The sequence below is a fragment of the Molothrus ater genome, chromosome 24 (genome assembly GCF_012460135.2).
Source record: "Molothrus ater isolate BHLD 08-10-18 breed brown headed cowbird chromosome 24, BPBGC_Mater_1.1, whole genome shotgun sequence".
Classification (NCBI taxonomy): Eukaryota; Metazoa; Chordata; class Aves; order Passeriformes; family Icteridae; genus Molothrus; species Molothrus ater.
Window position 1 is genome coordinate 5,145,363 of NC_050501.2, and position 25,294 is coordinate 5,170,656.

The following is a 25,294-nucleotide window of genomic DNA, read 5'->3' on the forward strand; positions in this document are numbered from 1 at the left end:
ATGCCACCCCTGCGACCCCCGCGCCCGCTGTCCCCAGCTCTGCCCATCCCAGTCACCCCAGTCGGGCTGCCCCGCTCACAATGGATTAATCCTCCCCTCCACGGTGTCTTCCCGGTATCCCCCGCCCAGGGAGCCAAACTGGGGCTTTGTCCCCGGTCTCTGTGTCCCGGTGAGGGGTCCTGGCTGTCCCTGGTGCCACAGCCCCTGTCCCCAGCCCCGCAGCCCTGCAGCTGCATTCCAAGCCTGCAAAACTTACTGGAAATCCTGTGGATGCAAATCCTGGCCGCCGGTCTGTGCCAGGAACTCGAGCTGCAATCCCGAGAGGGCAGCAGGCTCCAAGCACAGAGGCCTCCCCCTCGCCATTCCCGGCCTCTGGAATCCTCTTCAAAGTCTCCTCAGGGCTGGGGACACGAGTGGCTCTGTGGGACCCCCAAAACCGGGCAGCTGTGGGGTAAAATCAGCAAATCCTGGGATGCCTTCCCAAAACCTCCACCCATCTGACGGATGGGTTGGTGCCATGTTGATTCAGACTGCCTGGCTCCATCCCAAAACCTCCCAGCTCCCAGATCCATGGAGATTCCCAGGCTCTGGGCAGGTGACAAGGTGAGAATGGCACCTGCCCCGCCACGTGTGGTGACCCCCAGCCCCAGGAATACCCAACCAAGTCCCTTCCAGGTCACCTCAACCCTGCTCCCCCCGCAGCCCCGAGGTTTTAATCAATCCCAGGTGAAACCTAAACCTCCAGTGAGGGGAATGTGCTGCTCCAAAGGCAGCGGGATGAAGGTCAGGGTGCTCCTGCTGGAGCAGGGCCAGAGCAGCTGGGGATGCTCTGGGATGCAATTTTGGGAGGGATGCAGGAGTTAGGGATGGATGGAGGAGAGAAATTCCTTTGGATTTCAGCATTTCAGCCTCCACGGCTCTTACCCCACCTGTGTGGAGTTTTTGTGGCGTCCTTGGGGGGGAATTGTGGCTTTAACAGCACCATTTCCTCCAAGTCAATAAAATTGTCTATTTATTGTGTGTGTGATTGCCCAGGCCTCCCAAATCCCGCAGTGCTCACGAGGGCCCCGTGCTGCGCCAGGATCTCTGACTGCCACTAAATAATTCACTGCCCAAAGCCCTGAGCTCCATCTCTGCTCCAGGAGGAGCTGGAGGGGTGCAGTGGGGCACTCAGACCCCCCAAAGGTGCGGGAGCACACGGAGCCAGCTGGGATCCAGCTTGGAAAGGGAATTCCCAGCCCCTGCCTCAGTTCCCCGCCGTGTTGGGGAGAGGTGGAAGAGCAAAGGGCAGAACTTGGGAAACACTTGGAGCCCGGCTCGAGGCTCAGTCTGTGAAGGATGGGAGGGGATGGGATGTCCCATGTCCTCCAGGGATGCCCCATCTCCTCCAGGGATGTCCCATCTCCTCCAGAGATGCCTCATTTCCTCCAGGGATGCCCCATCTCCTCTAAGGATGCCCCATCTTCTCCAGAGATGCCCCATCTCCTCCGGGGATCCTCCATCTCCTCCGGGGATGCCCCATCTCCTCCGGGGATCCTCCATCTCCTCCAGGGATCCTCCATCTCCTCCGGGGATCCTCCATCTCCTCCAGGGATCCTCCATCTCTTCCGGGGATCCTCCATCTCCTCCGGGGATGTCCCATCTTCTCCAGAGATGCCCCATTTCCTCCAGGGGTGCTCAATTTCCTCCAGGGATGCCCCATCTCCTCCAGAGGTGCTCCCCACCCTCTGTTTGGGGTGTGCTGTGGGATCCAGTTTGGGATGCAATTTGGGCTGCAGTTTAGGAGGCAGTGACGTGCTTTGGGACGCGATTCGATTTGGGCTGCGCTGCGGGATGAGGCTGGGACGCGCTTTGGGATGCCGCTCGGTGCAGGGCGCAGTTTGGGATGAGCTGCGGGACGCGGGTCGGGATGCGGTGCCCCAGGACTCTGCCCATCCCCGGCAGCGCCCCGCACACACCCGGGCGGTGACAGCCGCGCCCCCCCCCGCCCCGCACGGCGCTTTCCCCGCCCGCCCCGTCCCGCGGAGCCCCGGGGGCGGGGGCCAGGTACGGCGGGGCGGGCCGGCCCGGCGGGGGAGGGCCCGCAGCCGGCGGCGGGCAGCTAAAGGCAGGTGGCGGCCCCGGGAGCGGCCCCGGGCTGGCTCGGGGGTCCCGCGGTGGCCGGGGCCATGCGGAGGGCGGCGGCCTGAGCGGGGCGGCCATGGCCGGGGCGGCGGCGGGCGGGGAGCGGCGGGCGGCGCTGACGGCGGTGCGGACCGAGGGCTCGGAGGGGACCCCCGGCCCCCCCCCGCCGCCGCCGCCGCCCCCTCCCCGCCGCCGGGGGCTGCTGCTGGCGGGGCCGCGCCCCGGGGCCGCCCCCCGCCCCGCCGGGGCCCCGCGCTGCTGCCGCCGCCGCCTCCAGAACTGCCTGTACAACGTGCTGGAGCGGCCCCGCGGCTGGGCGTTCATCTACCACGTCTTCATGTGAGTACCGGGCTCCGCGAGCGGGGCACGGGGACACGCAGCCCCGGGGCTGCCCGGAGCACCGGGGGTACCGGGAGACCCCTCCCGGGCTCCACCGGGAAGTTTCTCCGGTGCCGTTCCTGCCCCGGAGCCGGTCCCGGGTCGGTGGCGGAGGGTCCGGGGCGAGGAGCGGAGCGCGTCCCCGGGGATGGGACTCAACCTCCGGGGTGGCCCCGAGTCCATTCCCGGTGTCACCGTCCCGCTCTGCCGGGGTCTCTGGGCGTGGGGGGACCCTCAAAGGCAGGGGGGTGACAGCTGTGGGTGGGAGCGGGGGCACTCTGCTGTCCTGTACCTGTGGCACTGCTGGGACAACGCAGAAGTGCCACCCTTGGGCTGGGATGGCGACAGCGGGGGTGACCCTGTCCCTGCTGTACCCCGAGAGCTGCGCCCATTCCTGGCTCACCGTGGATCCCCAGCACTGGAAATGCCTCTCCATGGCCGGAGGGATGTTCCCGGGAGCGCACCTGCTCCTTTCCCTGCTCCGGGTGTTTTCCTAAGCTCTGCTCCAGCTTCCCTCGCTGGATCCGAGCATCCCGCGGCTCCTGGCGTGCGGGCTCAGCTCGGGGCTCAGAACAGCTTCACCCCTCGGGTTTGTTGCCTCGGGGGGGGCTGTGACAGGGAGCTGGGGAGGTCCCCAACACACCTGGAGGCTGCAGGGACAGGGGGGGCTCCATTCTTGGGATTGTCCCAAGCCAGGAGCTGGGGACGCTGCTGGGGACACTGCCGGGACATCACAGCTGCAGGGGCAGGACGTGTTTTCCCCTCTTTGCCTGGTGCGTTCCAGGTGTGGGCACGGACCTTCTGTGAGGGCACGAGGGAAGATTTCGCCTCTTTCCCTCTCACCTGGAGCGGTGCCGCGGGGCTGCGTCGTTCCTGGGGTGCTGCGGGAGCCGGAGCTCGTTAAGAGGCAGGAAAATGGGTCTTGCCTAAGTTAGCACATCGAGATGGCAGCAGGGATTTGTCACTGGAGGAAAGGGCACCTGGAGCTCCCCAGGGAGCCGGGACACGAGCCCGGGGCCCATTTGTAAACCGCACCTCCAGAGCGGGCTCCCACCGCCAGAATCCCTGCGTGGAAAATCCCACCCTGGGAAGAGCTTTTCCAGCAGGGAAAGGCGGCCAAAGCCCCTGCCAGGGCAGGCGGTGGGGATGGATGGCACACACACACACACACACCCCCATGGAAAGTGGAAGAGCCGTGCCCCTGCTCACCTCCCAGCTGGGACACCCACCCCTGAGCATCCTCCACCGCTTCGAGCCTGTTTTACCCCAAAAACAACAACGTGGCACAAGCGGCCCCATTTGCAGAGCCCCCCCAGTCCCTCCCCTGCCACCCCAGCGTGCCTGGCCTCAGCTCCCGGGTGCTGGGCTTTGTTCCACAAGATGTGCAGCCGCCGGCAGCAGCAGCCAAACGTCTCCAGCCTTTGCTGGGGAGGCTTTTTGTTCACTTGCTCGCTTAATTTTAGGCAGCTGCAGGGCAGAGTCCTGCCAGGGACCCCCCGAATGCTGTGGGAAGACGCCGCGGTGGGTGCAAGGTGCAGACATCTGTTCTGTGAAGCCTCTCCCGTAATGTTGCTCATTTCTGGCTTCTTCCAAGTTTTTTTTTGTTGGTTTTTTTTCTCTCTCTCTCTCTCTCTCGCAGCAGATGGGAGCTGCGAAGCTGTTGCAGCGGCTCTGAAGTTGTCGGGGGTGATTTGTGTGCCGCAGTCCCTGGGTTTTAACAAAAGTGGAGGAAGGTGTTACCCCCTCCCCTTTTCCCCACCCCGAGGCACGGCAGGGGACGGAGCCCCCGGCCCGAGGTCGGGGCAGCGCTGGTGGCACAAACGGGTCCCCAGCGCTGCCTCCCCCGAGCAGGCTGGCTCCGAGACAGGGCTGAAAGCTGCAAAAATGGAAATACCCGCTGAGAAGTGACGCGCTTCCCTCCCCGGAGCGGGGCCGAGCCCATCGCGCTTATTGACCGACTTCAGCCTCTTTCTGTCTCGGCGAATTGATCCCAAATCTTATCCCAGCACCTGCTCTGGGCTCCGTTGCTTTGGTGACTGAATCATTTCTGCAGCAGCTCCTGGCCCTGGGGGCTGGGAGGGATTGGAGCCACTTTTGGGCTCTGATGTACGTCCCCAAAGCCCCCCATGCTCCGGGAGGGGAGTGGTGAGGACATGGGAGCCCGTGCAGGTGGAAATCCGAGTTCCGAGGTGTCCCCCAGCCCCTCCAGCCCATGCAGGGAGGCGCTGCCCGGCCTCACCGAGCCGAGCCTCGCCCGCTTGGAATGAGAACTCCCAGCCCTGGAGCTTACGGAGCAAATCCGGGAGGGAGCCCAGAGCATTAAGCCAGAGGCTTTAGAGCCAGGAGGCAAAATAAGAACTTCCTTTCTGCAATCTCCTCCTCGTTCGCGGGCGGGAAGGCTCTTCCCTGCTGCCGGCAAAGCTGCTGCGGGCTTGGCACGGGCACGGCTGCGTGCCCGTGGGCAGGGGCTGCCCTGCCAGGGGTTTTTTTGCACCTTGGAGCTGCTCCATGAATTTTTCCAGGTGTCCAATTCCAGCTATTCCCGTTGTGGTTTGTCCCTGCCCACCCGCCAGGCTCCCAAATTCCCGGCGGCTCCCAGGGTCTGCTGGTGCCCATGGTTATGAAACGGCACCAGCAGCTGGGCTCAGCACTTTTGCCGGTCCTGGAGGAGCATTTCCGTGCAGAACAGTTTCACCTGGAGCAAATTAGGGAAGCCTGAGCCAGCGGCAAGCACCAGGAGCAGCCGCAATCCCCTGCCTGGAGCAGCGTCCCCTGTGCCAGGCCCAGCTCTCTGTGCTGCTCTTGGGGTTTATTTCCCATCTGGGAGAGGAATTTCCCTGGTTCTTGGGGTTTATTTCCCTTCTGGGAGAGGAATTCCCCTGAAGGGATGGACAGGAGCCTTGTCCCTGCCGGGTATTTGGTGGCATTGTGGTGGCAGAGTCGCAGGGCAAGCCTGGCACGGGGTGAGGGGTGCCAGGCACGGGCTGTCCCTGCTCAGGGTTGGCCTCCAGAGGGAAATCCCGGCTGGTTTGGGGCAGTGGCAGTGGGACGTGTTCCCCTGTGGCCAGGGAGCTGGGTGGTGGCAGTCTGTCCCTCCTGGAGCATCCCTGAGCTCCTGTTCCAGCCAGGTGTGGAGGGCAGGACAGGGCTGTCACCCCCGCAACTCCCCGACCGTGTCACATCCCTCCAGCACCGCTTGGAGAGCCAGAAAACCCCCATCAGTGCCACCATGGCCAGTGCCCAGCCCTTGCCAACACCCCCTGGGCAATTCCTAGGCCTTGAGGCCGGCATGGATTGCAGGAAAATCCTTCCAGCCCTGCTCAGTGCTGACTCTCCACGCCTGCTTGGAAAAACCTCTTGAGTTTAACTCTTCAGCCTCGCTTAAACTCTTGAATTTAACTCTTCAGCCTCTCTTAAACTCTTCAATTTAACTCTTCAGCCTCTCTTAAACTCTTGAATTCAATTCTGAACCCTCCCCTTTTGAATTTAGCTGGTTGAAGGTTTTTACCTCGCCGTCGCCGGTGTGTCCCCCAGCTGGGTGGTGGCACGGCCACACCAGAGGGACTCGGGCTGTTCCCTTCGAGCTGGGGCTGTGCCCCCAGGGCCACCTTGCCCGGGGCTGAAACGGGAGCTGCTCCAGGGGCAGCGCCAGCGGCAGGAGAAGCCGGCACAGCATTTTCCCCAGCCCCATGTGGTGTCACCGGGGCATAAAATTAAGCGACTTCGGCGCAACATGAAACGGTGCATTGATTTTTCCTTCTGGGTTTTTTCCTTTTTCCCCTCTTCCCTCTCCCTCTGGAGCCCCCAGACCAGTGCAGGGGGTGCCAGTTTGGCACCCCAGTGGGGTGCAGGGGTGATGCTGGAGAATTTTTGCTTCTTTGTCCCCCTCAGTTTGATCCCAAACCTCCCCTCCACTCTTTGGGGTCACTCGCACCCCCGTGCCCCAAATGTCCCCCCAGGTGCTGGCAGAGGGTGACAGCCCCGATCTCTCTCTCTGCTGGGGCGCCTCAGAAAACACTCTGGCTCCTTCCCCCCCCGCTCCAGCCCGTTCCTTGCCAGATGATCCAAGAGCAAAACTATCCCGGCTGCTCCGTGTGAGCGCCTTGGCACGGCCGCAGGAGCCTTGTGACCGGGCTCCACGGCCGGTGCCGCCTGCCGCCCACGGGGGTGCCACCAGCGAGATTCTCCTCCCAAAACACCGAGATTTTAGGGCTTGGGTGCTCTGTGGGGCGTCAGCCTCTGGCTGCTGCCATGGGGTGGGGGAAAGGCTTCGCATCCTGGCTTTGCTGCCTGCCTTCCCCAGGCTGCTGGGGACATCCGAGCTGAGGGGGGGCCCTGAGAGCAGCACCCTCCTGATAACAGCTCTGATAACATCTGGGGGGACATCCCGAGCTGAGGGGGGGGGCCTGAGAGCAGCAGCCTCCTGATAACAGCTCTGATAACATCTCGGGGGACATCCGAGCTGAGGGGGGGCCCTGAGAGCAGCAGCCTCCTGATAACAGCTCTGATAACATCTCGGGGGACATCCCGTGCTGCCTCTCCACTGGGGCTGTGGGGCTTTGAGAGCAGCAGCCTCCTGATAACAGCTTGGGGACATCCCGTGCTGCTTCTGTGGTGGGGCTGAGGGGCTTTGAGAGCAGCACCCTCCTGATAACAGCTCTGATAACATCCCGTGCTGCCTCTTCCCTGGGGCTCAGGGAGCAGCACCCTCCTGATAACAGCTCTGATAACATCTCGGGGGCCATCCCGTGCTGCCTCTTCCCCGGGGCTCTGAGAGCATCACTCTCCTGATAACAGCTCTGATAACGCCTCAGGGCCGGGCTCTGAGCGTGTGCCGGGCTTTGCTGCGCCTCTGCCCGTGGGGAAACACTCCCGGAGCTTTTCTGCTTCTCTTCTGGGCGGCGTGGGACGCTCCGTGCCATGGTTACGGGCGCAAACAGGGCCGCCACAGCCCGGTTATTTATATCCCCCTGCTCCACCTCTCCTGGAGGGCTGCGGGGCCGAGGGACGGGGATTTATGCGATGTGCTGTTTATACAGCTGCAGACCGAGCTGAACCTCGCGGCCTGGGGAGCCGGGAGGGTGAAACGCCATCCCCATCCCCGCTGGAGCTGCGCTCGGGCGGTTTTGGGCCAAACGCCGAATTCCCAGCGGTGGCACAGCTGGAGGGGACGGTTTAGGTGCTGTGATGCTGCCGGGGAAGGGATCCGTGCCTTCCCGGAGCCGGTTTGCTCGCTCGTCCCGCGGCGGAGCTGTTTGGATGGTGCTTGCCTTGCGCTGAGTTATCGCTGCCTGTGCCCCTGCCCGGGGCATCCCCGAGGGCAAAGCGGGACCGGGACAGGGCTGGGGCCACCCCCGTGCCAGCCCCGGGGCGAGGGCAAAGCAAGGACAAGGGAAGCCCTGCCAGGGCCGGTGCCACCCCTGTGCCAACCCCAGGGATTTGGGAAAGTGGGGACCAGGACAGCCCTGCCAGGGCTGGTGCCACCCCCGTGCCAATCCTGGGGGGTTTGGGCAGAGCAGGGACCAGGACAGCCCTGCCAGGGTCAGTGTCACCCCCGTGCCAACCCTGGGTTGAGGGCAAAGTGGGAAAAGTGGGGCTGGGACAGCCCTGATGGGGCTGGTGCCACCCCTATGCCAGTCGTGGGGCAAAGACAAAGCAGGACCAGGACAGCTCTGCCAGGGCTGGTATCACCCTCATGCCAACCCCAGGGCGAGGGCAAAGCAAGGACCAGGACAGCCCTGCCAGGGCTGGTGTCACCCCCGTGCCAACCCCGGGGCTTTGGGGATGAATCCCGGGGGGGCTGTGCTGCCCCATCCCACCCCACCAGCTCCAAGGATCCCACTCCTTTGGCTCATCCCAGGCTGTTTTGGGGTGCAGCCCCTTTGCCCAGCGGTGTTTTGGGGGCACTGGGAGCCAAGTGGTGCCCGCCTGCCCATGCAGACTTGGCCCTGCTTCCCCTGAGCTCAGCAGCTTTCCGGGCTCACCTGTTCCCAGGCTGGCTCGGGCGGCAGCAGATGGCAAAGCCCACCCTAATGAAGATTAATTGAGGAGATTTTGCCTTCCCTGCCGGGTTTTCATTATTGTTTCGGGGAGGTTTCGCTGCTGCTGGGGCCGGGCTCTGCTCCTGCTGGGTCCTGTCCCCGTGTCCGTGCTGAACCCTGCGGGGAGGGGGCTGGAGATGGGAATTTTATTTGGGAGAAGTGAAGAACCAGCTCAGCCTCAGCCCTGCAGTTCCTGTCCCTCTCTCTGCCCCCTCCCCATTCCCCTGCCAGCATTCCTGGGTTCTCCAGCTCCTCTTGGAGGGTGGGAAGAGCATCGGACTGGGATGGGAGCCTGGCACTGCCTGTCCCATGGGGGGTTTGGGAAACTGGGGGACCAGGACAGCCCTGCCAGGGCCGGTGTCACCCCCAGGGATTTGGGAAAGTGGGGACCAGGACAGCCCTGCCAGGGCCGGTGTCACCCCCAGGGATTTGGGAAAGTGGGGACCAGGACAGCCCTGCCAGGGCCGGTGTCACCCCCATGCCAACCCCGGGGCGAGGGCAAAGTGGGACAGGGTTAGGGTTAGGGACAGGGACAGCCCTGCCAGTGTCGGTGCAGGGCTGAGGGTGTAAAAATCCCCCCTGGGTGCTTGGTAGAGCGGAATTCCTGCCCGGGAGGGACGGGGGGACGCTGGTTCCTGGCTCCCCTCTCTGCCTTCAGGCATCTGACCCTTCCCTAAGCCGCTTAAGCGCTGCGGGCAGCCGGGACGGGGCGTTTGCCCAGGCTTTGCGAGTTAATTCCTAGCAGGTGATGTGTTCCCAGAAAGTTCCTTTCCCAGCCAGCCCCGTGGGGCCTCTCCTGCCTGTGTCCTTCCCCAAATCCTACGGGATGACTCCGGGGAGGTTTCCCCACCCCATCACGGTGGTGCTCCAGGGCCAGGGCCACCCACAGCAGAGTCCCCACATGTGCCCAGGCTCTCTGCGTGAGGCAAGGGGCACAAATCTTTGCAGAAGGGGCACAAATCTTTGCAAGCTGGGAGATTTCTGCCTTCTCCTCTGCTTTGTGCTTCGCTGCCCGTGTAATTGCCTGCTAAATCCTGCCTGGGTAATCTTTTATTGCTGATGATGCTCCAAGCTCTGAGCTCTGCCCTGGGCCGTGTTTTGCTCCTCAGCTCAAAGCCTGGCACCTCCTGCCCGTGCCACGGGGGTGCTGCTGTTCCCTGTGGGGTTTCACTCCAGAACTGCTGTGCTGGAGGAAAAAAAAAACCCAATTAATAATTCAGAGGGAGAAGGAGCTGGCTCCAACCTTCTGCCTTGCGGCTGGGGAGTGCCCGGGAGAGCAGCAGCGCAGGGAGGACAGGGTGGTGACACGGCTGTGACACCCCTGGCCCCCTCCTGGTCCCAGCTCTCCCTCCTCCCTGCTCTGCATCCAGCCCTTCTCCCATTCCTGAGGATTTTTTTTGCTGTGGGTCCCACCTCCAGCAGCATTTTGGGGAAAAGGACCCAGAGAAGGTCCCCTTTAGGCTGTGCCACCCTCATGCCCCTCATGGCAGGGCTGGGTTTGAGAGCCCCCAGCCCCACACAGGCTGTGGGTCAGGGGGGGGTCCTGGATGGTCCCACTGAGGGGCAGAGCATCAGCCCCTCTCTGTTGTGTCCCCTGGGGCCTTCCCAGTGCCACTGGGACAGCTGGGACAGGATTCACCCCTCTGATGGCCCAGGCAGCTGATTCTGCCCAAAAATCCCACATCAACAACACAAAGAGATGGGAATGTCCTCCTGAGGGGGGGATGAGCCCCCAGCAACCCCCAGATTAATTGAGGAGATTTCTCCTTCCCCATTGGGTCTTCATTATTGTCTTGGGGACATTTCATCCACCCCTGGTGGCCCCTGGGCATTGTCACCATGAGAAGACAGCCATGGGGCTGAGATGGGTGCCACCAAGGTGCCAGGGCCACCAGGGCTCAGCCAGGCTGTGCCAGTGCCAGCCAGGGCAGTGTGCCCATGGTCCCTGGTGTGCCCATGGTCCCTGGTGCCACCCAGGGCAGTGTGCCCATGGTCCCTGGTGTGCCCATGGTCCCTGGTGCCACTCAGAGCAGTGTGCCCATGGTCCCTGGTGTGCCCATGGTCCCTGGTGTGCCCATGGTCCCCAGTGCCACCCAGGGCAGTGGAGACAGAGCAGCGAGTGGCCCTTTGTGTCACGTGGGCTGGTGGCACAAGCCCTCCGCTTTCCTTTTTTAGAATCGCTGGATCAGGGGAAAAAAATGTATTTTTGGAGGTTTCATTTGCTTCAGCTTCAGAGTCGACTTTCTTTTTTTCCTTTTCTTTTTTTTCTTTTCTTTTTTTTTTTTTTTTTTTTTTTTTTTTTGTTAATTCCCCTCCTTACTTTAAATGGGCCAAAGCCCCTCGTGCCTGAGCGCTCGGGGAGGAGCAGCCTCAGAGCTGTTCCTGGGGACTTTTCCCCTTTTTTTTGACACTTCCCAGGCGTTGCTGGCAGGTGCCCACAGTGGCCGTGATGCTGGGGACAGTCCTGAGCAGCTCTGGTGCCCTTCCTGCAGCTCCTGGGCCCTCCACAGTGCCGGGCCCCCCGTGTCCCTCCCTGCCTTTAATTAAGAAGCTGCAGGGCTGCAGCAAAGCTGGCACCGAGCCCCACGGCAGCTCCTGGGCTCCCCAAAGGCTCCATGCCACCATCTAGAGGCAAAACGTGTCCCCAGCGGCTCTGCCACGGCCTGGGGAGGTCTTGACTGGGGGTTCAGGGGAGGGGGGTAGCACTGTGGGCTGGGGTCTCCTGGCTGTCCCTGTGCCCCCACTGACACTTTGTCCTTCCAGATTCCTCCTCGTCTTCAGCTGCCTGGTGCTGTCGGTCTTCTCCACCATCCAGGAGCACCAGAAACTGGCCAACGAGTGCCTCTTCATCCTGGTGAGTGATGCACGAGCGGGGCTGCTCCTCAGGTTTCTTTTCCCCGCTTTATATCCTAAGAGAATCGGGGAAGATCACGGACAGAGCCCCTGTGACCTCATCACGAGTAGCTGATGGCACCTCGGGGGTGGCCTGGCCGTGGGTGTCACCAGAGCCCATCCCACCATTGTCTCTCCACCCCACCATTGTCTCCCTGTGCAAAAACCGCTGGAACAGGCAGGGCACGAGGGGCTAAAAAAGGCAACTTTCCCCCAAACTGTCAGAAAGAGCTGACGCAGGGACTTCTCCCGAGTGACGGAGACTAAATTGGGAAGGTCCTTGTGACTTTCCTGCGAGTAAGCAGAACGGGGGCTTGTTTGTGCGAGAGGTAGGAGGACAATGCTGACAGAGGAGGAAAAGGACCCAGCTCAGGGTGAGGAGGAGAGCAGCGATTCCCTCACAGCCCTGACAGCTCCGTCCCATCACCCTCATCCCCCGGGGCAGCTCCATCGGCCTTGCCGCGCCCGCCCCGCGCCGCGCTCAGCCCCGTTCGCTTTTCCCCCATCAAATCGGAGCCCTCCACTCTCCCTACCCCCGTTTTTTTTTTCCCCCTGGCAGGAGTTTGTGATGATCGTGGTGTTCGGCATGGAGTACATCATCCGCGTGTGGGCCGCCGGCTGCTGCTGCCGCTACCGCGGCTGGCGCGGGCGCTTCCGCTTCGCCAGGAAACCCTTCTGCGTGATAGGTACGGGCTGGCACGGGGAAAGAACTCATTTCCATTGGGTTCGGGGGTCAGGTTAAAGGTGGCCTCTGGGGCTCTAAGGACTTGCAGGGTGCTGGTTGCTGGCAGCTTTAGTTTTGGAGAAATCCAGAAAAGTTTGCCAATTTCGAGCTAAGCACTGTCCTGTCGGCCAGGGTGAGTGGCCACAGGCAGAGGCCATTTTCCATGGGATAAAGAAGTCATTTCCCCAGGGTCTGGGTGTCAGTTTAAAGGTGGCCTTTGGGGCTCTAAGGACTTGTAGGTTCCTAGTTGCTGGCAGCTTTAGTTTTGGAGAAATCCAGAAAAGTTTGCAAATTTCTAGCTTGGCACCGCCCTATCTGCCAGTGCGAGCGGCTGCAAACAGAGGCCATTTTCCATGGGATAAAGTGATTTCCTCAGGGTCTGGGTATCTACTTGAAGGTGACTTTTGGGGCTCTAAGGACTTACAGGGTCCTAGTTGCCGGCAGCTTCAGTTTTGGAGAAATCTAGAGAAGTTTGCAACTTTCTAGCTTATCACCACACGGTCTGCCAGTGCGACCAGCTCTCTCTGCTGCAGCGTGGCAGGGTGGTAGAAATGCTGCAACTTTCTTTGAGGTGTCTCCCCCAGAAGCTGCTCAGGGTCAGGCCACCAGAGCAGCCATTTCAAGTCCATGCACACGCACACGACGTGGATAGCTCAGCAGAGGAAGGACAGGAAGGGTTTTTGTACGATGGATTTCAGTGAAGGTTTATTCCAAAGCGTGCTGAAGGGATCAGGGACAAAGAGAAAAACCATGTGTAATAATTAGCATTGACTCCATGATTCTCAGAAGGCTGATCAATCACTTTAAGGTACTAATTGAGAAACCCATCACCCTTACAGACAGTCCAATACAGTTTTGATCTAATTGGTTCTTGAATCCAAACACCGTCACCATTGGCCAATTAAGAAATCACCCTTTGGTAAACAAATCTCCATAACACATTCCTCATGTGCACAACACCAGGTGCAGCAGGTTAAGATGAGAATTGTTTCTCATTCTTTCCTCTGAGCTTCTCACAGCATTTCCCCTTGATCCTTCACTGGTTGCCTGGGAGAAGAAACAGACTCCTGTGTCCTCACATCTCCTTCCAGGCAGCGGTGGAGTGCTAAGATCACCCTTGAACCTCCTTTTTTCCAGGCTAAACAACCCCAGCTCCCTCCACTGCTCTTCACAGGACTTATGTTCAAACCCTTTACCAGCTAATACAATAATACATTAATAAAACACATTAGTACAACATGACAACCTCACAATAATAAATTAACAATACAACACGTTCGTACCACATGACAACCTCACAATAATAAATTAACAATACAACACGTTACCACAACACGACGATTTCGATTTTTACGGGTGGAATTCTGGATAACTCACGTACCCCCCCTGAGCCTCTTTGCCCCCTCAGATTTCATCGTCTTCATCGCCTCGGTGGCCGTCATCGCCGCGGGCACGCAGGGAAACATCTTTGCCACGTCGGCGCTGCGCAGCATGCGCTTCCTGCAGATCCTGCGCATGGTGCGCATGGACCGCCGCGGCGGCACCTGGAAGCTGCTGGGCTCCGTCGTCTACGCCCACAGCAAGGTGAGAAAAATTGTAAGATATTGTTGTTACCAATATTGCGCACGGGAGGTTCCTTGGCTTGTCTGGCCCCTGTGTCTGAACCAAACAGCAGCACTGTGGTGTTTCACCCCACAGACACTTTTGGTTGGCTGGGTGTGTGGTGTTTCACCCCACAGATGCTTTTGGCCGCCTGGGTGTGTGGTGTTTCACCCCACAGACACTTTTGCCTGGCTGGGTGTGTGGTGTTTCACCCCACAGACACTTTTGGCTGCCTGGGTGCTGCAGCTGGCACTGCAGACAAGTCCAGGCCTGCAGGAGCTCTGGTGGTGCTGGGATGGAGCTTCCCCCCATAGCAGGGGCTGCTCCTGGGGTTTCCCTCTGGCAGAGAAGCTTTAAGGGGATGGTGAAGGAAAGGAGTCAGTTCTGATGGAGGGTTTGGATCCAGAGCTTTATTCTGGCCCTCAGGCCTCTGAATGCAGCACCAGCTCCAACAGAACTCCCTGAGCCCGTGGCTGCTGCTCCTTTAACCCCGGGGAGAGGGGCAGGGAAGGGGCAGGGAGGCACCAAGCAGGGACAGGAGGGGAGGGACAAAGGGACAAAGGACACCTGGATGGCCCAATGCTCCTCAGGGGCAGAGGGCATCCTTTGAATCTGCCAATCACTCAATGCCCTCTGGAATGCCAGGAGTGACAGACAGTGCCAGGAGGGGAAAGGAGAGGTGACTGACACACCTGTGATATAACATAAACTTATAAACATAACATAAAATTCAGTGCAATACAAAGACCACACAGCGCAAATCTCCAATCGCCCAGTGCAAAACAAACAAATAAGTAACTATTTAGCACAATACAACAAAAAACCACCCAGGGACACCCCCCTGAGCCTCACCATGCCCTGCAGGAGCTCATCACTGCCTGGTACATCGGCTTCCTGGTGCTCATCTTCGCCTCCTTCCTCGTCTACCTGGCCGAGAAGGACGCCAACGTGCAGTTCGCCACCTACGCCGATTCCCTGTGGTGGGGCACGGTAAGCTCAGCCCCCGCGGCTCCCCGGGGACATGAGGGGACGGGGCCGTGCTGGGGGAGCGCCCTGCAGGCCCCCGGCTGCTGTGCCCCCGGGCAGGTGACCCTGACCACCATCGGCTACGGGGACAAAGCGCCGCAGACGTGGCTGGGCCGGATGCTGGCGGCCGGATTCGCCCTGCTCGGCATCTCCTTCTTCGCCCTGCCCGCCGTGAGTAGGGCTGGGAGAGCTCAAAGCAGGGGGGAGAAAGGGGCAGAGCTGCCTCTGTGTGGGGCCCAGGCTGTGCTGGCACCCACTGTCCTGTCCCCTCCTGTCCCCAGGGGATCCTGGGCTCCGGTTTTGCCCTTAAAGTGCAGGAGCAGCATCGGCAGAAGCACTTTGAGAAGAGGAGGACTCCAGCAGCCAACCTGATCCAGGTGAGGCAGGGCTGGCCTGTCCCACCCCACCCCTTCCCAGGAATGCTCTGCTGTCCCCTCCTCTGCTCTGCCCATCCAAACCCCCGGCCCCACATCCAGCACTGTGACCGTGCTCACAGGGGTCTGAGGATGAGGGAAGAGACGAGATCTGACTCCATGTTTCAGAAGGCTTTTATTATTTTATTTTATTTTATATTTTATTATAAAATTTATTTATTTTTAAATTATTTTGTTATTTATTTATTATTTTATTATTTATTTATTATTTTATTGTTTATTTCTTTTTAATATTTATTTTATTTAGGGATTTATTATTTTATGATATATATTATATCAAGACTATACTAAAAGAATAGAAGAAAGGATTTCATCAAAATATTAATTAATTATTAATCAAATCAAAATATTAATTTAATATTTATTTTATTTAGGGATTTATTATTTTATGATATATATTATATCAAAACTATACTAAAAGAATAGAAGAAAGGATTTCATCAGAAGGCTGGCTAAGAGTAGAAAAAGAAGGAATGAATAACAAAGCCTTGTGGCTCAGACAGAGAGTCCGAGCCAGCTGGGCTGTGATTGGCCATTAATTAGAAACAACCACATGAGCCCAATCCCAGATGCACCTGTTGCATTCCACAGCAGCAGATAATCAATGTTTGCATTTTGTTCCTGAGGCCTCTCAGCTTCTCAGGAGGAACAATCCTAAGGAAAGGGATTTTTCAGAAACCACGTCTGTGGCACAGCACTGGCATCCTGCGGGTTGTTTGCTGCCGCCTGCGGGGGCCAGGATGGATGGAGGGGGCCGGGGGGGTTCTCCCGTCCCAATTAACCCGGATTCCCGGGAATCTCGCTCCCTGCAGGCTGCCTGGCGCCTGTACTCCACGGATGCCAGCCGGGGCTACCTGACGGCCACCTGGTGTTACTACGACAGCCTCCTGCCCGCCTTCAGGTAGGCGGGAGCGGGGCAGAGGGCTGGGCGGCTCCCGGGGCTCCCCGTGGGGATGAACGGCCTGGGAAACCAGGAGGGACCTTGTGGAACCCCCAGGAGCTCGGTGGGGTCGAGCAGCGCCCACACCTTCCCAAGACGGGAGTCTGCTGAAGGAGCCTCCTTCATCCTCGTCATCCTCACAGCGCCCGTCCCATCCCCTCTCACTCCATCCACAGCCTTCCTCCAGCAGCACAGGGAATGGGGTGGTGCCTCGGGGACCCCACGGTTGTGGTGGTGGAGCTGCAGCAGGACAGGAGCTGGTTCCAGTTCTGGACACGGGGGGATCCAGTGGGAGCCCCATGTCCCGTGCCTGCACCGTGCCCCTCCCGTGATCCCTGGGATTTTGGCACTGTGGGTGGATCAAAGGCTTCCCAAAGGTTTTCCAGACTTCTCTTCCAGATCCTGAGGGTTTCTGTGAGCAATCCCTGCCCTCCTGCCCGCCCTGCTCTGGCTCTGTGACAAATTCATCCCTCTGTCCCACTCTCAGTTTTTCCAAAGGCAGAGCTTTCAGCATCCACAGCCCTGAGTCCCAGCTTCCCGAGCATCACCCCAGATCCTGGGGATCTCTGGGGGCTCTGCTGCCCCTCCTGCTGTGCCAGGAGCTGTGTTCCCTGCAGCGGAATTCACACAGAGCCAGATTCCACCCCTGCTGGGTCGGAGCTTTCCCCTTCTGCCTGGAGCCCAGGATCTGATGGTGACAGGTCCCCATGTCCCCACCCCGTCCCAGATTTGTCCTTTCCTGATCCATCCCTCTCAGCACGTCCAGCCCATCCTTCAGTGCAATCCTGTCCCAGGACTCTTCCCCAGCCCCATAACCCCCAGTTAAGAAACCATCTTTTGAACAAAAATGCTGATTTTTTTGTTTTGTTGTTCTGTTTTCCTCTGGTTTTGCTTTGGTTTGCGCTCAGGAGGACCCAGCGCTGCTCAGCCTCGCTTTGCTGGTTTTGTTTGCTTTGGAAACTTTAATTTCTCCCCGTTTTTATTTCACCCCGACCTCAGAGAGCTGGTCCTTATGTTTGACCACTTGCACCGGGTCCGCAACGGAGGATTTAGGAACTCAGAGGTGAAAAAATGGCCTGACAGAGCCCCACCACCCTATCACTGCTCCACCCCTGCCCAGAAAAGCTTCAGCCTGGCCGTGTGTTCAGGGGAAAGGTAGGAGGGGGCAGCCCCCGTGTTCTCCCTCCTCTCTGCTCTGTCTCCTCTGTGCCCTCCTGAGATGTCACTGTCACTGCCAGGCCAGACCCGAGTGCCACCACCCCAAAGTGTCCCCTGCTCCCCCCTGGTGCTGGGCACCCCTGCTGCTCCTGCTGCTGCTCCCAGCCCTCGGGTTTTGGTTGTTAATTGCTGCCCTGAGATGTGCAGGATGTCTCTGCTTGGAGAGGGAAGGGTCTGGACTCTTCACTTTTCGGCCTTGAGGTTGTTCATTAATTCTTATCTATAAAATTTTCTTTCTGCCCAGCCGAGATCTGCTCAGCAGGGCAGCCACAGGCACTGTGACCGCCCCAAGGGTGGTGTTGTCCTTTTATACTACAAACTACATATAACATATTGACACTTAATTCCCAATACCTATCACCTGTGTTAGACAGTGCACTTCTACTCTAAACCAATCCCAAAGTGCCAACATCACTGCAGAAAATGGAGAACAAGAAGAAGGAGAAAAGCTGGACACGCCTAAGTTCCTCCATCTTGTCCCCATAACCCCCATACCAAAAATCCTAAAATCTACATTTTCACCCTGTGATCATTTTATTATTACACCATTCAAACCTGTGTGACTTTCAGGTCCTCATACAAAGCTGGTAACTTGCTCAACGGTCACAATCAAATCCCCAGGTGCTCTGGGCTGTGTGCCAGGGTCTCTGAGCCAACAGGGTCTTTGGCAACTCTGGACACCCGGAGGGATGCACTGAGTTCTGACACCCAGCTCCATTCCAGCTCCAGAAGGGGCAGATTTGATCCCAGGGGACCCTCTGGGCTGTTTTACCTTTGTGAGGTCACCTCCCTGCCCTCTCCATGTGGCCGTGACCCCAGGACGTGGCACAGGGCAACTGAGAGTGGCAGGAGACCCCTTGGCAGGGGCAGCGGTGCCATCCTGGCAGGATGGAGCCACATTCCAGAGCCTGGGAAGGAGCAAATCCCAGAGCCTGGGGCTGGGAAGGGCTCCCTGAGCCCTTAAGGAGAGAAGGGAGGGCTTGGGGCTGCCCTGCTGCTGCCGGCGGCTGCTCTGCACCGTGTCCCTTGTCCCCTCTGCCCTCAAGAGGAGATCCCAGGGTGCCACCAACGCTGGCCACCCCCCAGGACAGCGCCAGGGTTAGGTGGGGAGAGGCCTCGTGCCTCAGTTTCCCCTGTGATGCCCCATCAGCAGGGCTGAGCGTGCAGCTGTGGGGATGAGCGGCACCGGCTCCCCCAGGTGAGTTCGGGGCTTGGGGGGGCTCCTCCCTGGGCTCTGTGACCAACCAGGAACCGGCAGGGGAAGGACCGAACCCCCCCCATCTCCCCCCGCGAGCATCACCTCTCATAACATCTCATCTTCTCTCTCTCCTCCCCTCTCCCGCTCACCCTCCTCCTCCTCCTCCTCCTCCTCCTCCTCTCTCCATCCCTCCGCCCTTCCCCAAGCTGGAATGAGGAGGACGCGCAGCCCCACAGGTGTTTACGCCTCAGGTAACGCTCGCCCCCGGCCGCGGGCAGCCCCCACCGCGGTCCCTCTGCTCGGGGACTGTCCCCAGATCCTTCTGGCCGAGCCGAGACGGCGCCCAGGTGTTTATGCAGGACCTACACGAGCATCCTGCCCTCGCAGCGGTGGCACCGCGGGGACAGCGGGCGGTGGCCCCGGGACGCTCCGCTCCTGCCCACCGGGGCTGATTCTCTTTTCTCCTGTGTCTTCTCCTGGCCCTGCCCCTCCAGCCCCATCTTTAGTGGTAAGAGGAGGCTCTTGCAGACGTGGGGCACGTGGAGAAGGAGGTACCGTGTCCTGCTGAGAGCCTCGGGATGCATGGATGCACCGCCTGCCTGCGTGCCTGCGGCATGGACGGGGCTGGGACCGTGACAGGGGGTGGAGGCTGGACTGGGGGTCCCTCTGAGGGCAGGGAGGCTGTGCATGGCCTGGGCTGAGCTGTCCCGCTGTCCCTTACTGCCTCAGTTTCCCCGTTGTAATGTGGATGGGAACGGGGTGGTGGCAATCACCTCCAGCACTTGGATAAATCCCATAAATCCCATAAATCCCAGCTGTGTGCTGCGGCCTGATTCCCGGGACACAGCCCTTCCCAGCCTGGGAATGTGTGGGATGGGTGGCAGCCCCCCCTGCCAGCACAGGGATGGGCTGGGAGCCCCGTGCCCTGCCTGTATCCCTGCCTGTATCCCTGCCTCTACCCCTGCCTGTATCCCTGCCAGGACCTTGCCTGAATCCCTGCCTGAATCCCTGCCTGAATCCCTGCCTGAATCCCTGCCTGTATCCCTGTCTCCATCCCTGCCTATTTCCCTGCCAGGACCCTGCCTGAATCCCTCCCTGTATCCCTGCCAGGACCCTGCCTCTATCCCTGCCTTGCCCTGCCTGAGGAAATCCAGGAACCTCCCCAAACACCCGGGTTTTATGGATCCTGTCCTGCAGAGGGTGTGGGATTCACTCCATGCCCTCCCCAGCTTTAGGGTCCTTCCCCGTGCGTCCCCTTGAGCTGCATTTGGGGTCTCTCACCATACAAAATCTGGGGGTTTTGAGTAGGTCCTGCATAAACAATGCCTGGTGTTTCCCCCCAAAACCCGAAATTGCAGCTGGGTTTGGGAGCAGAACTCGCGGTAGGGCAGGAGCAGAGCCTGGAGGAGGTGGAGGAGGAGGATGAAGCAGCTTGGCTGGGTTTGGAGGGATGGAGCAGGAGCAGAGCTCTGCTCAGCTCGGCGGTGGCTCTGCCGCGTGTCCCCTGCTGCCACACCCATCTGTCCCCTCTCTCCCTGTCTGTCACCTCCTTTCTCTGCTCTTGGGACCAAAAAATAAAAGGGATTTAAAGGAACAACCCCAGAGCTGCCCAGCAGGAACCACCTGGCTCCTGGTGCCCATCACCCGCTGGGGGCTCTCTGTGAGCTCAGCACGGCCACCCCCACCTCAAACAGGGGCCACCCCGTGCCTGTCCCTGTCCCCACGGCCCTGACGCCGCTGTCCCCGCGCAGCAACAAGATGGCCATCAAGGAGCGGATCCGGCTGAGCAGCTCGCAGCGCCAGGGCGGCCGCGGCCGCCAGCAGCAGCACCTGGGCCCGCCCCTGCACCGCTCCCCCAGCACCGAGGACATCCCCGAAGCCTCCAGCCCCAGCAAGGTGCAGAAAAGCTGGAGCTTCAACGACCGCACCCGGTTCCGAGCATCGCTGAGGCTCAAACCGCGGACACCCACTGAGGGTGAGTGTCTTGGCTGGGAAAGCCAAGAGGCTGCTAAGGAAGGCAGGAGCCTCCCCGAAATGGAGAATGTGAACCCTCCCCACCCCTCCGAATTGCTATAAATTTTAAATTAACGGGGCTCTCAGGCAAAAAAAAAAAAAATGGGAGCAGGAAATAACAGTTCAGGGAAAAGAAAAAAATAAAAGGATAAACAATGCAGTACACTAGAACAACACTGCCAGAGTCAGAACACAACCTGACACCCTGTGTGGTGTTGGCAGCAGAACCATTGAATTGTGGCTCAGCCCTCCTGCGGTGCCAGGGCTGGTTCTGCTGGAGCAGGGATCCTGGAGAAAGGTGCAGTCTCTGCCTCTGCAGATCCAGGGCAAGAGGCAGCTGCTGTTCCTCTGGGCAATCCAGTGCAGAAGCTGCGCTGGTGTTCCAGAATCTCCAGATTATATCTGGGTAGGAATGTTTGAAATCTCAGATTATATCCAGGTAGGAATGTTTGAAATCTCAGATTCTATCCGGGTAGGAATGCTTGGCTCCTCCCTCTGGGCTCCCATCTGCCAATGGGATGCTGTAGTTCTTATCAGCCATGCAGGGACATTCCAGAGCTGTTATCAGCAGGTGTCCCCTCCTGAGGGAGGTGTGACTGTGGTCACTCAGAGAGAGAGATAAGGCAAACTGCCCACTTGACCAAGGCAATCTGCCATGCAGATGGTAATAGAAAACATCTTGCATTGCAATCTTCAACAGTGAGGCCCTGGGGGACACTGGGGGGGCTGCAGGGTTGGGGACAGCCCTGGGGCTCTGCCATCTGCCCCCTCTTGTCACCCACAGCCGACTGCCCACCGGAGGACAGCGGTGAGGAGAGGAGCTCCCCATGCGAGCTGACCTTCGAGGACATCATGCCGGCCGTGAAAACCCTGATCCGGGCTGTCAGGTGAGACTGTCCCCTCCCGTGTCCCCCAGCGTGCACAGAGACCCCCACCCTGGGCACCCTGTCCGTGCCTCCATCCCGGCTGTCCCTGCAGGATCCTGAAGTTCCTGGTGGCCAAGAGGAAGTTCAAGGAGACCTTGCGTCCCTATGACGTCAAGGACGTCATCGAGCAGTACTCAGCCGGACACCTGGACATGCTGGGCAGGATCAAGAGCCTGCAGACACGGTGAGGTGCCCTGCAGGTGACCCTGGGGCATTCCCTGGTGGGGTCTCCAGCCCTCGGGAGTGATGGGTGGGCTCTGCCCCTTCCTTCCCCACCCTGGGGCATTCCCAGGGTCATTCCCTAGTGGAGTCCTGAGCCCACGGGAGCAATGGATGGGCTCTGCCCCTTCCTTCCCGACCCTGGGCCATTCCCTGGTGGGGTCTCGGCAGTGATGGGTGGCCTCTTCCTTCCCTCCCTGCCAGTGTGGACCAGATCGTGGGCAGGGATCGGGCGCTCCCAGCGGACAAGAAGGTTCGGGAGAAGGGGGAGAAGCCGGCGCTGGAGGCGGAGCTGGTGGACGAGCTCAGCATGATGGGGCGCGTGGTCAAGGTGGAGCGGCAGGTCAGGAGGGGACACCCAGCCGTGTCACCGTCCCTTGGGAGGGACAGCCAAGCCCCCGCCACCCCTCCCGCGGGGCTGGGCCCGGCTGAGCCGGGGGTCACTGAGGGGCTGCTGTAATCACACCCCTGTTCTCAGCCATCCCCTACACTGGGCAAACACTAGTCGAATGAGCCTGAGGTGGGTTCTCTGTCGACAACCCTACACTAACTCGATTCTTTGCCCTTCATTTCCTCCTCCCATTCGTCATCGTAGGCCTCACAGTCGTCCATCTCACCTTCCTCCACGAAACAGGCTCAAATAACCCCCTCAGACTGTGACAAAATCCCCTTCCACCCAGACTACACCATTAAAGACATTCTAGGGTTCGTACTGGTACTTTCCCTACTCGTCTCCCTGGCCCTATTCTCCCCCAGCCTCTTGGGTGACCCAGCAAACTTTACACCAGCCAACCCACTGGTCACTTCTCCACACATCAAACCCGAATGATACTTCCTATTTGCCATCCTCCAATCCATTCCTGTCACTAAAGGACACGAAAGAACACAAGCTCACACTGCTGTTCTCAAGGTAAAGATAAAGAGAAGTTTATTTTCTGACTCCAACATTTATAGTTTTCCAAGAGTGACAGGGGATTGGAGGGTGACAGAGCCACCTCTCCGATGACACTGGTCAAACCAACAGTCCATCAACTTTCTCCTCCTCCAGAAAGAAATGCAAAACAATGAGTTATTTACAGAAAGTGTGTGAGAAAGTTCACTACAAGAACGTCAACATCAGAAGGCTTAGAAAACCTTAAAAAAACCAAGGTAACAATTCCAAACAAACCAGGGGGGCATCCTAGCCCTAAACCGCCTCAATCCTCATTCCTGCCAGGTGCAATCCATCGAGCACAAGCTGGACCTGCTGCTCGGCCTCTACTCGCAGTGCCTGCGCAAGGGCTCCAGCAACTCCTTCAGCCTGGCCGCGGTGCGGGCGCCGCCCGGCGAGCCCGACATCACCTCGGACTATCACAGCCCCGCGGAGCACGAGGACATCTCCGTGTCTGCACAGACCCTCAGCAGCTCCAGGTCGGCCAGCGCCAACATGGACTGAGCAGGAGGCGGCGGGATGGACCCGGGGCGATGGGGGAGCCGGGGCGCTGTCCCCTCGCTGTCCCCTCGCTGTCCCCTCGCTGTCACTCAGGGCGTTACTTGAACCGAGTCTTCCTCTGTGGGGACACGGCTGCGGCAGGGTGGCACTGGGGCATGGCCAGCCCAGGCTCCTGGGGATGCTCCTGGGACGTTCCTGGGGCGTTCCTGGGGTGATCCTGGGGATGCCCCTGGAATATTCTTGGGGACGCTCCTGGGATGTTCCTGGGGATGTTTCTGGGATGCTCCTGGGACATTCCGGGGGTGCTTCTGGAATATTCCTGGAATATTCCTGAGATGCTCCTGGGGATGCTCCTGGGACATTCCTGGGATGCTCCTGGTATGTTCCTGTGGTGCTCCTGGGATGCTCCTAGAATATTCCTGGGATATTCCTGGGGATGTTCCTGGGTTTCTCCTGAGATGTTCCTGGGGTGCTCCTGGCTTCCTGTAGGATGACACCCCCCCAGCTCTGGGGTCCTGGGTGCTCCCCAGCTGTGGTGGGGATGCTCTGGGCTGGCCCCATCCCCCGGGGTTTGGTTTGAACCCCATCCCCAGCCCTCAGGACAGGTCCTGCCTGGTCCCCCAGAGCTGAGCCGGGGCCACCACCAGCTATGCAAGGTCCCATCTCCCTGTTGCTGCCAGTGCAGGGGTGTGGGGGCACGACCCAGGGTGGTTTTACCCGAGTCACTGGGGGTCCCCAGTGTGGGGAGCAGGGGACTGTCCCCCCTGCCCAGGTTGCACCTCTCCAGAAGCACAGCAGAGCCTTCTGCCTGCCCGTGCATGCTCCCAGGGCAATATATATATAGATTATATATATATATATATATTTATGCAATAATGTCTTAATATGCAACACCCCTGGGAAGAGCAACCCGAGGGGCCATAGGCAATAAGCAACCCCCTGCCAGCTCCCAGGGCTGGACTGTGCTGCCCTGGAGGCCCTGAGAGCTCAGGGCTGGGGGGAAACCTCCACCCGAGGGTGGCCCTGGAGCCAGGAAGCTGAGATGGGGCTGTGGGGACAGCGCTGTCCCCAAGGATTGTCCCTCCCGCTGTGCCCCTCCTCCTGCTTAGGGGATTCCCTCCTGGCTGGGTCCTGCGGTGCTCAGTTTGTCCCTGTCCCCGTCCCTGTCTCCTCTGTGGTCCGGGGAGCACGGGCCGGGCCCGGAGGGGACCTGCCGCAGGGTGGTGGTGTCCCTGCATGTCACCTACAGCAGCGCCACCACCGCTCCCGCGCTGCCCCAGCCGCCTGCGCTGCCCAGCAACGCTGGGGCTGTGCCCGAGCGGCTCCAGGGGGGGCTCGGTGGTCACCCCACAGTGCCAGGACCTGTCCTGGGCTGCTCCCACCGCTCCCCCTCTCTGCGTTTGGCACAGCGGGATTTGCTCCAGGTTCTCCCGCTCCCGACCCTGCTCGTCCCCTCTCCCCATCAGTGCATGTGGCCAGCGCGGGCCGTGCCAGGGCTGCTCGAACCCCCCCATCCCGGGGGTGCCCGGGCCGTGCCGCACCAGGGGACAGCGCTGGGCGAGGTGCATGTGACAATGTGACAGCTTTGCCCGCAGCCGCACGCAGGAATTTTAACCCTTTAGAACCCCCCTGCCGGGGCTGGCTGGTCCCCGCAGATCCCCCCCGCCCAGAGCCAGCGGTAGTTACCTCACTTGATTAACTTATTAATTTATTTGTTTCATTAAAATTTGGAGTAGAGGCCGCCCGCCTGCTGCCGTCTGTCTCCCGAGAGGTGGCACTGCAGCCCTGCCACCGAGCCGCGGCCAGGGGACACAAATGACCGGACGGGGACACGACACAAATGTCCGGCCAGGGACACAAATGACCGGCAGGGGACACGAATGTCCAGCAGGGGTCAGAAATGTCCGGCCAGGGGGCACAAATGTCCAGCAGGGGACACAAATGTCCGGATGATGACACAAGTATCCAGCAGGGGACACAAATATCCGGACGCCTCCCTGACCCCTTAAAGCCACCGAGATGGGGCTGAGAGCGCAGCTCCAGCTCCCTCCTGTCCGTGCAGGGGTGCAGGGTTGGTGTCACTGCAGAAGGACCCGTGCCCTGATTTTTTGGCACCTTACAGGGAAA

General features: G+C 59.8%; 1 protein-coding gene across 1 annotated transcript; it reads left to right on the plus strand.

The window, feature by feature from the left end:
* On the plus strand, nucleotides 1-24,907 carry KCNQ4 (potassium voltage-gated channel subfamily Q member 4). The gene is made up of 16 exons (XM_036397235.2): nucleotides 1-114; nucleotides 1,973-2,463; nucleotides 11,307-11,397; nucleotides 11,995-12,121; nucleotides 13,568-13,743; nucleotides 14,626-14,751; nucleotides 14,821-14,958; nucleotides 15,069-15,164; nucleotides 16,034-16,122; nucleotides 17,161-17,316; nucleotides 18,784-18,828; nucleotides 20,329-20,552; nucleotides 21,375-21,477; nucleotides 21,569-21,700; nucleotides 21,940-22,078; nucleotides 22,952-24,907. The coding sequence occupies exons 1-16, from the start codon at nucleotides 1-3 to the stop codon at nucleotides 23,168-23,170; spliced, it is 2,466 nt and encodes an 821-aa protein (XP_036253128.2). The 3' UTR covers nucleotides 23,171-24,907.
* The last annotated feature ends 387 nt before the right edge of the window (nucleotides 24,908-25,294 follow it).

Bases quoted from the DNA above. Each gene is read 5' to 3' on its own strand.
- KCNQ4 (XM_036397235.2), top strand. From the start codon at position 1: ATGCCACCCCTGCGACCCCCGCGCCCGCTGTCCCCAGCTCTGCCCATC. The intron at 12,122-13,567 runs GTACGGGCTGGC...TTGCCCCCTCAG, and splicing joins GAAACCCTTCTGCGTGATAG to ATTTCATCGTCTTCATCGCC. The intron at 18,829-20,328 runs GTAACGCTCGCC...GTCCCCGCGCAG, and splicing joins CACAGGTGTTTACGCCTCAG to CAACAAGATGGCCATCAAGG.